The 12,387-nt window shown below is 47.2% G+C and overlaps 1 protein-coding gene across 2 annotated transcripts in view; it reads left to right on the forward strand.

Moving 5' to 3' along the window:
- The window catches only part of RBM10 (RNA binding motif protein 10), a 158,287-nt gene extending 147,617 nt beyond the window's left edge, over positions 1–10,670 (forward strand). For both annotated transcript variants that reach the window (XM_029613792.1, XM_029613793.1), the window contains exons 23-24: positions 9,353–9,482; positions 9,675–10,670. In XM_029613792.1, the coding sequence (XP_029469652.1) occupies positions 9,353–9,482; positions 9,675–9,800 (256 nt within the window). In that variant the 3' untranslated portion in view covers positions 9,801–10,670. The remainder of the gene's footprint in view (positions 1–9,352; positions 9,483–9,674) is intronic.
- The last annotated feature ends 1,717 nt before the right edge of the window (positions 10,671–12,387 follow it).

A 12,387-nucleotide genomic window follows, 5' to 3' on the forward strand; every position in this document is an offset into this window, starting at 1 on the left:
AAAGCAATCCTTCACTGTGTTATTGATGAAGCTTTTGAAATTGAGTTGGTTATCCATGATCACTCCTAAGTTTTTAACCATGGGAGAAAATGTAGGTGATTGAATTGGGTGAGATATAGAGTGTTGATAGTTGCCATCTTGGGTGATGAGTAGAAATTCCGTTTTGTTGGAATTGAGAATTAAGCAGAGGTCCTTAAGGAGATTGGAGATGGAAGTAAAACATGTATTCCAAAAATGAAGAGTTTCTTGCAGGGATTTGGTAATTGGAATGAGTATTTGGACATCATCCGCGTAAAGGTAGTAGGTTAGATTCAGATTAGATAATAAGTGACAAAGGGGGAGCAGGTAAATGTTAAATAAAGTTGGAGATAATTAGGATCCTTGAGGGACTCCTAGAGTGGAGCGGATGGGCTGTGATTCATTATTGTTAATTTTGACTTTATAAAACCTGTCTTGGAGGAAAGATTTAAACCAATTCAGAGCGGTGTGTTTGATTCCAATCTCTGTTAGTCGGTCGAGGAGAATATCATGGTTTATAGTGTCGAATGCAGCTGATAAATCAAGGAGGATGAGAAGGCATGGATGTTTTTTTTCCCTATTAAAAAGAATGTTATCAGTTAAGGAGATTAACAAGGATTCAGTGCTTCGGTTTTTACGGAATCCAAATTGTGAAAGGGCGAGGATGTTGTTGTCATTTAAGAATTCAGAAAGTTGATAATTTACAATTCTTTCCAGGATTTTGGCAATAAAAGGGAGATTTGCTATTGGACGGAAGTTTGCTAAATTTTCTGGAGATAAATTTGGTTTTTTTAAGAGAGGTTTCAGAATGGCGAGTTTGAGTGGGGTAGGCACTAGACCCTGCATTAAGGAGGTGTTGATGATTTGAGCTATTGGTTTAGCGATCACTTTGGAGCATGCTATGAGAAGGTTAACAGGTATTGAGTCAAGGGGGTGGGAAGCTGGTTTAAGTTTTTTGAGGATGTTTTCAACCTCTAGGGAGGAAGTTGGTTCAAAGGTATCCAGGCTTGTGGTTAGAGATGGAGCTGCAGAGAGAAAATTATGAGGGGGAGGATTCTTTTTAAGGTCTTTAATAGGATTCAGGAGGTTGGATATTTTCTCCTTGAAGAAGATGGCCAATTCCTCAGCTTTGTTTGCAGCAGATTCTTCTAGAATGACTGTAGAAGGTGGTTTGGTGAGGGAAGAGACCAGGGAGAAAATATGCAGCCTTTGCAGCAAGCTCTTCTCTCCCGTTAGAGTTCATTGTTGGAGGAGTTTTACCTGCCTTTACTACTTCAGAGAGATGCCAGGTCCACTTTCTCGTGGTGGCTGTCTCTGCAGAACCTGGAAAGAGGGGTGGATCTCAAACTCCTAGATTGGGTGGTAATGAATCATGGATGCCAGCCTCAAGGGTTGGGGGGCTGTGTATCTAGGGCAAATGGCTCAAGGTCGGTGGTCAACAAAGGAAGTGGCCTGGTCTATCAACCGTTTGGAAAGGAGAGCAGTTTGCAAAGCGTTGGCTTCCTTTCTTCCATTGATCCAAGGTCAGACAGTGTGGGTAATCTTGGACAATGTGACGACTGTGGTGTATATCAATCGTCAGGGCGGGATGAAAAGTCGCTAGGTGGCTCAGGAGGCCCAGGAGCTTTTTGTATAGGAAGAACAGCATCTGGCAGGGTTGGCGGCATCCCATGTGGCTGGAGTAGACAATGTGCAGGTGGATTATCTCAGCAGACAACAGTTAGATCCAGGGGAATGGGAGTTATCCTCAGAAGCCATGGGTTTCATTCAGGACAGGTGGAGCAAACCTCGGTTGGACTTGATGGTTTTGGGCCTCAGTGCCAAGGTGGAGCGCTTTATCAGCTGCAGGAAAGAGTTTGAATCTGAGGGAGTCAATGTTCTAGTCCTTCGGTGGCCTGTGCAAATTCTGCTGTATGTGTTTCCTCCATGACCTCTGGTGGGTCGAGTATTGTGCCAAATAAAGCAGCACTCGGGAAGAGTGGTTCTTGTTGCTCCGGAGTGGCCTCATTACCTATGGTTTTCGGATCTGGTTCATCCAGCAGTGGATGGGCCCATCCGATTCGGTCATCTGCAAGAGCTTCTTTGTCAAGGGCCCTTATTTTCAGATCGGGCAGATCACTTTTGTCTCATGGCTTGGCTTTTGAGAGGAGGTGATTGCATTTGAAGGGCTATTCGGAAGCTGTGATTGCTACCTTGCTTCAGGCTAGAAGACCTCCCACTTCTCTGGCTTATGTGAGTATGGAAGATGTTTGAAGCTTGATGTGGGGAGGAAGTTGTCAACCCTCTGGGGCAGAAATTCCTCACATTTTGGCTGTTTTGCAGAACGGTTTGACCAAAGGATTGGCTTACAATTTGCTTCGTGTTCAAATGGCAGCCTTGGGTTGTTTTCAAGGTAAACTTCGGGGAAGACAGCTGGCCTCATACCCGGACGTCATTCATTTCTTGAATGGGGTGAAACATTTGAGTCCTACGGTCTGCAGGTTGTGTCCAGCATGGAATCTTAATTTAGTTCTGTGGGGACTGTGCGGTCCTCCCTTTGAGCCTTTATGTCAAGCTTCTTTGAAGGACCTTACATTAAAGACCGTTTTCCTGGTGGCTATTTGTTTGGCCGGACAGACTTCAGAGCTTCAGGCTTTGTCGTATAGAGATCCATTTCTGCAGATTTCGGATGATGGAGTTCTGTTGCGTTCGGTCCCTTCCTTTTTACCAAAGGTAGTCTCTTCCTTTCACCTCAATCAGGTGGTAGAGCTTCCCACCTTGGGTACAGGTCAATACTGAAGGACTGCAGGTGGCATTTTCAATTATGTAACAGTGTCTGAAAAGGTTTTCTTTGCCTCCATCTACTGGTAGGGATGCAAAACCCACTTGACTGGACTGATCTGTGATATTGCAGAAATGAAAATTAGCAGGTAAGAACCAATTTCTTGTGTGTGTGTGTGTCTGTCAGTGAGCATGTGAAAATGTGTGTGTGAGACTGAGCATTCCTGTTCATACTCCAGATCATTCCAGATTCCTGGGTTTTGCCTCCCTGCCAGCAGATGGAGACAGAAAAAAAACACTACTGCTTAACCTAGCATGTCACCTACAGGCCCTCAGTAGTTCTCTTATCTCCAACAGATGGTAAAGTTGTAAAACTTGCAGACTGGAGTTACGTTTAAAAAGAAAAATCAAAGAAGATAGAATCATTGCTCCCTGGGATGTTAAGTTCTGTGAGGGACCATCCCCCCATTTGAGTAGGGCGAGCATGGTTTGATGACCCTGAACCATCTCGGCCCAGAGTCGGCGGGGTTTTGAAAATCAGTGGGCAGACTCCCTCTGTACCCCATGAGGTATTGCCCCCCCCCCCCCCCCCTTTTCTGGAATCGGCACAACCAGCGGCTTCAGGGAAGTATTTATTCTCTTGATATACCTCAGGGCTGATTCTTCAGTGGGGCTGTGTTTCTTTCCTTAAAAAAAACATTAAAACAGTTTCTGCCGGGAAACGCAGCCACTGCTTTGGGCTTGGGGGAGCACTTGAAGGGAGCAGGGAGCTGATGAGACACTGCAGGAGGCCGTGGAATGGTCGAAGCAAAGTAGTGTGGCCGAGGAATTTTCTGGGGAAGCTGCAAGGGACAGGAAGCAAGCAGGTGCAGGAGGCTCATGCAGCAAGACCACATTATGGCAGCGGCGGCTGAGCACAGGTAGCACTACCGCTCCTGCTATAAGCTGCGATCTCAGTTTTTGCTAGTGGGCCTTTGTAGAATGTGTGTCACAGGGAGAGAGCAGTTCTGCAGCAGTTAGCACAGCTGTGCAGGACAAGAGAATGATTCGGTGAGCTGAGGCAGGCCGAGCTGTTTCTGATAGGGCTCTAGTCTTCTTGGGTGAGGATTCGGTCACAGCAGAGACCTTTTGCTTGGAGTTTGTGCTTCTCAGGCGCAAGGCATTTTTGGCTTAGATTGATGTGCAGGGGAAGCACCCCCACTCTCAAACTCTCCTGCGCCCTAGTAAAACTAGGAAAGTGGGGCCCCAAGGGGAGGGGGACTCTGTATCCCTTACCCAAAGAATGAGACCACACGCACATCAGAGGTCTCTGAGGTTTCAGAAGGGGACCAGATTCTTGGGAAGGATCCTCTGGGGTTGGACTAGGAAGGGGTGTACCCCGTCATGGTTGGCTTGAGAGGTTCGGCAGGTCTGGCTAAGGCTTTTTCTTTCCACAAGTTAGCAAGGCAGTTGGTCTTCAGGGGGTGGGGTCACCCCTGAGACCGTGACGAAGTTATACCCGTTACTACAGGAGACCCTCAAGCTTTTGATGCTTTTAGTGGTAGATGCTTTGGTCTCCGCGGTGACCACCATTCCGGTGACTGGGTCCGCTGCACTGAAAGAGGTGCAGGACTAGAAGCTGAAAGTTCACGTCAGGAGAATTTTTCAGATTTCTGCTTTGGGTATTTTGGCTGAGTATGCATCATTTTTATGCAGAGAACTTGTTGGCGCTAGGTTCAACAATTTGCAGGTGAAGGAGACATTGTCATCATCCTCCACAAAGCAGGCGGAGCACGTGGAGGCAGCGGTGGCTTATGTGGCGAATGCTTTGTATGACTGCATTAGGATGTCCTCCAGAATTATGTTGTCAGTAGTTTCGGCCAGGCGGCTGCTCTGGTTAACAAACTAATCTGCAGATGTTTGATCAAAGTCTTAGCTAGGAGCCCTCCCATTCAAAGACATGTTCAGGGAAGATTCACTGCAGCTGGTGAAGCATCTGGGAGAGTCCAGGAGACATAAATTGCTGGAGGTCAAGCTGAAGGGGGAGAGAGAACTCAGTCCAGACTCCTGGATTTTGCCTTCTGCCAGCAGATGGCGACAGAGAAGAAAAACTTTACTGACACTGCTACTTAACCTAATGTGCCACCTGTAGACCTTCAGTATTTCTCTTCTCTCCAGCAAATAGCAGAGGTATAAAACCTGCAGTCTGGAGTTACAAAAAAAATCTTTCAGGAGTTTCCTCCCAGGGGGGTTGTTAGGTCACTGGTGGGGGCCATCCTCCCTGGTTGAGGTGGAAGAGGGAGGGGTTTGGTGACCCTTGGTGGTGGCTCATCCTTGCATGCTCAGGGGCTTTCAGTTAGCTGGTGGTTCAGTTCCCTCTATGCCCTGGAGAGCCCTCAGGAAACAGCAGCTACACTGCAACATTCAGGAAAGTACTTAAAATTTTTTTTTTTACTGAAAAAAAAAACAACTTTAAGTCTGCTTGGAGAGGGGTTCTCCACTTCAACTGGCTCTTTGAGTGATCAGTGATCACACCAGATGCAGGTGAGAGCCAGCAGTGGCTGGGGGCTCTGGTGTTGACTAGACCGCCGCAGCGAGCGATGAGGAGGCAGCACATGTGGGACGCACATGGCACAAGCCACGGATTAAGGCAAGTCCTACTGCTCGTGTTGGGATACACGCACTGGTCTCAACCATGCAAATTTGTGTGCGTGCTACGTTTCCAGGGGAGAAGGCAGCTTGGGCAGTGCAGGCTCCGTTTCGGCACGTATAAGTGCAGACTTCGTTTTGGCACGTAAAAGACCAATGAAATCATTGAGAGACAATGTTGATCCTTTTCCCATAAGCATGGGAGCCGCGGCCATCTTGAGTGCAGGGAGTGTCCCTGGCCTTGCATCTGGACGCGATTCGTTTTCTTCAAGGGGCAAACACTTGCAGCTCCCAGTGTGGAAGGTGTGTCCCTCGTGGAATAATTTGGTGTTGAGTGGTTGTGCGAGGCTCCATTTGAGCCATTGCGGAGGATGACTCTAAAGGATTTAACCCCGGAAGTGGGTTGTTTTTTTTTTTTATGGCGATTTGTTTGGCCAGAAGAATTTCAGAGCTTCTGGCATTGTCTTATGGAGATCCCCTTCTTCAGTTTATGGAGAATGGGGTGTCCTTGCGAATGGGGCCCTCAGTTCTGCTGAAGGTTGTTTCAGCCTTTCATCTTAGTCAAACAGTGGAACTTCCCACCTTTCCGAATTTGGATTCATCTGTGCCACATGCGCAGGAACCTCATGTATTGAATGTGCGGCGGGTGTTGTTAAGGTGTCTCAAAGTGATTAATAGTTTCTGGAGATTGGATCATATTTTTGTGTTTTGGAATGGGTCAAGAATGGGGATGCAAGGCATCCAAAGCTGCTATTGCGCAACGGCTGAAGGATGCAATTAGCTCTGCATTTCTTTGTAAAGTCCGTCCAGTGCCGGAGGGTCTAAAGCCTCACTCGACTCGGGCACAGGCAACTTCATATGCCAAGTGTCAGCTGGTTTCTTCACAAGAAATATGTCGGGCGGCTGCTTTGAATTCGTTTCACACTTTATCTAGGCATTACCGGTTGGATGTCCAAGATCTGGACTCAGTGGGATTTGGAGAGAGTGTATCACGTTCCCACCCAGTATAAGGGAGCTTGGGTGCATCCCAGGACAGGAGTCTGGACTGATCTGAGGTATGAAAAGGAAAAGAAAATGAGTTCTTACCTGCTAATTTTCGTTCAGATACCACAGATCAGTCCAGAACTCCGCCCGTTCAGTAAAGCCCACTTGTCATGGCAGTATGTATGTGATGCAGAGTGGTTTCTTGGGTTACATGAAGTTCTGCTTAATGTTGTTAGAGCGAGATTTCCATAGAGGCTCCGCCTTCCTTTGCTCGTTGAGGGAAGTTTAGGGTTTCAGTTATTATAGTTATTGTCATCTTGGCTTGGGTACAGGTCAAACCGAGAGACTGCAGGTGGCACACTAGGTTAAGTAGCAGTAAAGCTTTTCTTCTCTGTCTCCCTCTGCTGGCAGGGAGGCAAAACGCAGGAGTCTGGACTGATCTGTGGTATTCCAGGAATGGAAACTAGGTAAGAACCAGTTTTCCTTTTCTGTGTAGGGATCAGTAGCATCCTAACTTATTCTTTGTTTCTAATTGGAGGTATATTTTTTGGGGGTCTTGTATAATGTTTGTAATGTTGCCTTTTCATAAGTAGGATTGTTACTGTTTGAAATCTGGCAGTTAGTGTTTACTATATTATAATTCAGTTTATGCAAAACTTTCCAAGGGCCAAGTCCACACGCAACACGCCTAACAATAGGCCTAATATCATGTGGGTTCCAAAGGTCTTTTGCAGGGTTTTTATTTATTTATTTAGAGGTTTTTATATACTGATGAACGTTGGGAACATCTCATCGGTTCACTTAAAACATAATTCAGCAACAAGCGCTTTACAGTATAACAATGAACTATTGGAGTTAAGGAAGGTATAATTATCAACAAGTTACAGAAAGAAAGTCATAGAATGTAAAAGAGAGGCTTAACTGTCATTATTTACACAATTTACAACATATCACTTTTTACAAAAGAGGGTTTTATGGTTGGCACCATGGTAGTGCATGTAAATATAGTGTACATGTTGTAAATGATGTTAAAGCTTTGAATGTCCTTTTTCATGTAAAATCGATTATAAGTGCATCATTTTTAATTGTGTGTGGGGAGGATGGGGGGTGCAAGGCTTAGATTCACCTAGGTTGCCTAATACCCATGCATCAGCCCTGGCTGCACTGCTTCCATGTGGGAAAGCAGAAATTCAGCTAGAGCTTTGTGTCAGTGGCTGTCCCCCAAGTCTCAGCCGCAGCAGTGATGTGTGCATTCTTTGCTGTGGCAAAATTTTTTTTTTTTTTTTTTTTTTTTTATAATCCCAGAGGAATCCAGTGGCATGGATCACTTCTGGTTCTCTCTGCCCTGGAGTAAGTAGGCAGAGCCTGGAGAACCATAACTGTAAAAGCAGCAGACCATGTAGCACCACAGTCAGTGGGAAAGCGCTGGAGTAGCAGGTGGGGGTGCAGCGGATTGGAGGCAAGCTGCAGTCCCAGAAAGGGGGAGGGGGGTGAGCCAGGAGGAAATGCTTGTGCATTGTTAGTGAGGCTTCTGTCTGAGGTGGCAGGGCTGAGCTCTGAAGGGGGGGGGGGGGGCAGATGACTGTGGAATCAATGAGTCTCCTGGAGAGCCAGGGGTGCTGCAGGCTGATGAAGAGTTGGCAGCAAGCAAGAACTTTACATAATGATGCAGGAGGCACTCACCGGGGGGGGGGGGGTCATTTTCAAAAGGATTTCCACGCTTAAAGCTGGGTTTTACACATGTAAATGCACTTTATGCCTGTAAGTGGGCTTTTGAAAATTGCTACAACATACATCATTGAATTGGCAATAGGTCTTAGATGTGTAAGTGCACTGTAAGTGCATACTTGGACTTTTGCAAATTGCTACAATAGTATGTTACATCTACACGTGTAACTCCTTTGAAAAGGGCCTTCTAAGTGAGCACATGAGTAGCAGCACAACAGCAGAATGTATGTCTGAGCCACTGGTTGGCACTGTGGTTGCCTCGTCACTTAGCAACTTGATTGTTTGGTTGGCAAAATAATTTAATACCAGATCAGGAATCCAGGATATATATATATATATATATATATGTATAGAGAGAGAGAGAAACACACACATGAGAGAGACCATATCTCAAAAGAGAGAGAAACAGGATGGAAGCAGAGGCAACCAAAATAGTGAGGGGTCTGCATCAAAAGCCATATGAGATGAGGCTGAAGGACCTGAATGTATATACCCTGGAGTAGAGGAGAGATAGGGGAGATACACTGGCAGACCTTTAAATTACTGAAAGGCATTAATGATAGACAAGAATAAAACCTTTTCCATTGGAAAGAAATCTGTAGAACTAGGATCATGATATGAAACTGCAAGGGGATAGGAACAGCATTAGGAAATAATTCTCCAAGGGTGGTGGATGCACGGAAGAGGTGATGAAGACAAGAAAGATAATGAAGTTCAAAAAGTTGTGAGATAAACAGAGGATCCATAGTAGCTAAAGGACGGAAATGAAGAAAAAGAGGTGAACTGCACGGAGCAGAAGTTATTGCCCTAAAAGAATTAACACAAACTGGGCAAACTGGAAGGGACACTTGGGTCTTTTTCTGCTGTCATTAACTGAGTTAACCAGGCTTGTGAGGAGCACGGAGCCAACCAGTTGAATGAATGAATGAATGGAAGGGAGACTGCAGTTCAGTTTGCTCATCCCTGGTCTCAGGTGCACTCTACTTAGTTATTTGTGGAATTTACGCTAGAGATATTTTGGCTTCAGGTCACATGATGGACCTCTCAAGAGTCAGCTTGGCATGCTTTGGGGAGCTGTTGAAACACATGCTGCGCAGACATTGCACAAGGGTGTCTGGCATATAACCCGTGGGCCTGCTTTGAAAAAAATCGCCTGGGCTGAAATTTTCCTACAATCCCGCTCCTGGGTGTGGGGCATGGTGTGTCTAATTGTGTTCTGTCTCCTTTTCTGTAGGGACTTTGAGCAGCCAACACGGGACGGCCTTGGGAGTGATAATATTGGGAGCCGTATGCTGCAAGCCATGGGCTGGAAAGAGGGGAGCGGTCTAGGGCGCAAGAAGCAGGGAATTGTAAATCCCATTGAGGTAATCCACTCTAGATGCTATAAGAGGGAGATGAGAGACTCAAGAAACATTCTGTCTTTTCCCCACTCCCTCTGTGTCTCATACCCTATGTTTGTGTATGTTCCATTCCATAGCCAGCAATGTAGCACAGGATCCAGTCCCATAAGCCTTTGTCTTCCCAGCACTGACATCCCTATCTGTGTCTTTATGCAGGCGCAGACCCGGGTGAAAGGATCAGGCCTCGGTGCACGAGGCAGCACTTACGGAGCAACTGCATCAGAATCGTTCAAGGACGCACTGCACAAAACCATGCTTTCCAGGTTCAATGAGTCGGACTGACCTTTCCTGTTGGGTGCAAAGCATACTCAACTTCCTCGCCGCCTTCAGGACAGTGACGTGCTCTGGCGCAGGGCCGCCTGTAAATACAGAAAACGGCTGAAAAGAGCAGAGCCTGGCATCTGCCACAAGCCTGTGGCCAGCTTCCTGCAGCAGACAGCCAGGAGGTGATGACCCTGTCACTAGAGACTTCATCTCCGCTCCCTCCCTTGCCTTGTTTAGAATGTGTCATGGCCAGTGAGCAGATTCTCGAGACTCCAGAAGCTTCTGTGAAGTTCTGGGAGCAGAGAACGTCCATAGAGGAGGACACATCCTCGCACGGCTGCTGTTAATTTTGGCGCAGTTAAAAGTCAGTGGATACGGATAGCATCCCTTTCACAGAGACTCCTGTATGCCGCCACACACGAATGTACAGAGTTGCTCCATCATTGTGCTTTCCTCTGTCCTAGCAGACTGCCTTTCCTTCTGACTCCGAGCTGAGCAGAACAGACTGCCCACGCACACATACACAGATGTGCGTACCCTCACACATGGACACATTCACAGCTGTTCTTCACCAGCACCGCTCTCTCCTCCCACCTCACCTGGGCCCTGTAAAATATTTCTCTTTTGTATAGTTTTTCTTGTGATGAGCTGGAAGCTGCTGGCGTCTGTGTGCTCTGTCTGTGGTGATGGGAGGCAGCAGCCCAACTGTAAGCCGCTGTAGCAGGAGAGAGAGACTCACCCGGTTTTGATAAAGGTAGTTCCTGGTGCGCAGGAGGCACTGTTTTTTCTTTTCGGCATACAGGAGCCAAAATGCTAACTCTACACTGCATTGTGGGAAACCAGAAGTGGTTCTATAATGTTTTAAATAAAACTTAAGCCTTTGGTACATCCTTGTGCCCTCAGCTTCCTGCAGCAGCAGTCATGGCCTGAATTAAAAAACAAAGCAAACCTTGGCCTGCTCTTTCTGCTTCCCCCCTTTCTCCCCCACAGGAAATCAGCAGCACTTCCTGGACCCGGAAGGGGAGGGGTGCAGTGTACCCATGACCTCCCGATTGTTGGAGAGGCAGGATCAATAACATAGTTATAAGCCCAGTGCAAATAGGTGAGTCCCTCTGTGTTTGAGCACAGAGCTGAGGTCAGAATTCCAGGGAGACAACAGTTCCCCTGACTTTTCCTGTTCTTGCTGTACTTGGAAACTTTGACAAAATCAGGGGCTCTCAGTGCTAAGGTTCTTCCCCAGTTTTCTTCTGCGGTTGTAAAACTGTAATGGAAGCTTTTCAAAGGATGCAGTGGGCCTTTGATTTTGGTTTCTAAAATGGATTAGCCTGCATTTTTTTTACATGCTCTTACTGGGTCAGAGATTTGGCCAAGACCCTTCTTTTATTAAGCCATTTCTATCTGTCAGTTTCCCCATGCCTGATGAGAGTGACCTCCAAGGGGGTTGGGGATTTGGAATGTGTTTTTCCAGACTGTATAGTCCATAATGGCTTCCTTTCTTATCGCAGCCACTCTAGCTGAGAAGTTGCTAGTTTCTCTGGCCCGATGTGCAGAGAAAAGGGTTGGAGACTGCCTGGTTCCTGATCCCCTGCTGTCTCAGTGCTGCACTGTTTCTCCATTGTGCCTGACAAGGGCACACTTCCTGGCAAATCCTGGGAAAAATGTGCCTTGCTTCCTGTGAAAAGAGGGGGAGAGACTGGGAAAAAAAAAAGCCCTAATTCTTCCAACAAATTTTCTAATCAATCGCTGAAGGACAGACTTGAGAAATGTTCTGTTTCTTCCTTGCAGCGGGTGACGGGAAGGTGTAAATCCAGGGCTGGAAAGTTGTGCTGGCCAGCAACACTCTGACTTGTCGCATTTGGCTGCAGAAGTTTGGACGTATTTCCTTCTGCTGTACTTCTGAGCCTCACGGAGCCAGCTGTGATTTTGGGATATTTAAGAGGGTAATGAGCAGTGAGGTATATCTGTGCGAGGAGAGGGAGGGTGAGCAACTTGTACTTTCTCCCCTCCACAATCTTTTTTTTTTTTTAACTCTCCTTTTATCAAATTTATAAAGGGAATTATCACAAGAGAAAGTATCTGGAAAGAGCCTTTTATGGCCAAAGTGGTTAGCTACAGATTGTTATCCCAAGCTGCCAACCAATCTTCCCTTTAATTTTTGACGGACTATGGGGTAGATTTTAAAAAACTGCGCCCGCGCGTACTTTTGTTCGCGCAACTGGCGCAAACAAAAGTACGCCGGATTTTAATAGATAGCCGCGCGTATCTTTTAAAATCCTGGGTCGGCGCATGCAAGGCTGCGCAAAATCGGCAGCCTGCATGCGCCGAGCCGCGCAGCCTGCCTCCGTTCCCTCCACCCCCCCTCCGCTGTCCCCCCCGCACCTTCCCCTACCTAACCCACACCCCCAACCCTATCTAAACCCCCGCCCTCTACCTTTGTTGGACAAGTTACGCCTGCCTGAGGCAGGCGTAACTTGCGCGCGCCGGGCCAGCCGCCGGCGCGCGATTCCCGGCCCGGGAGCAGTTTCGGAGGCCTCGGCCCTGCCCCCAAATGATGCGCCGCCACAACACACCCCCCCAACACGCCCCCCACCCCAGGAAAGCCCCG

The sequence above is a fragment of the Rhinatrema bivittatum genome, chromosome 8 (genome assembly GCF_901001135.1).
Source record: "Rhinatrema bivittatum chromosome 8, aRhiBiv1.1, whole genome shotgun sequence".
NCBI lineage: Eukaryota > Metazoa > Chordata > Amphibia > Gymnophiona > Rhinatrematidae > Rhinatrema > Rhinatrema bivittatum.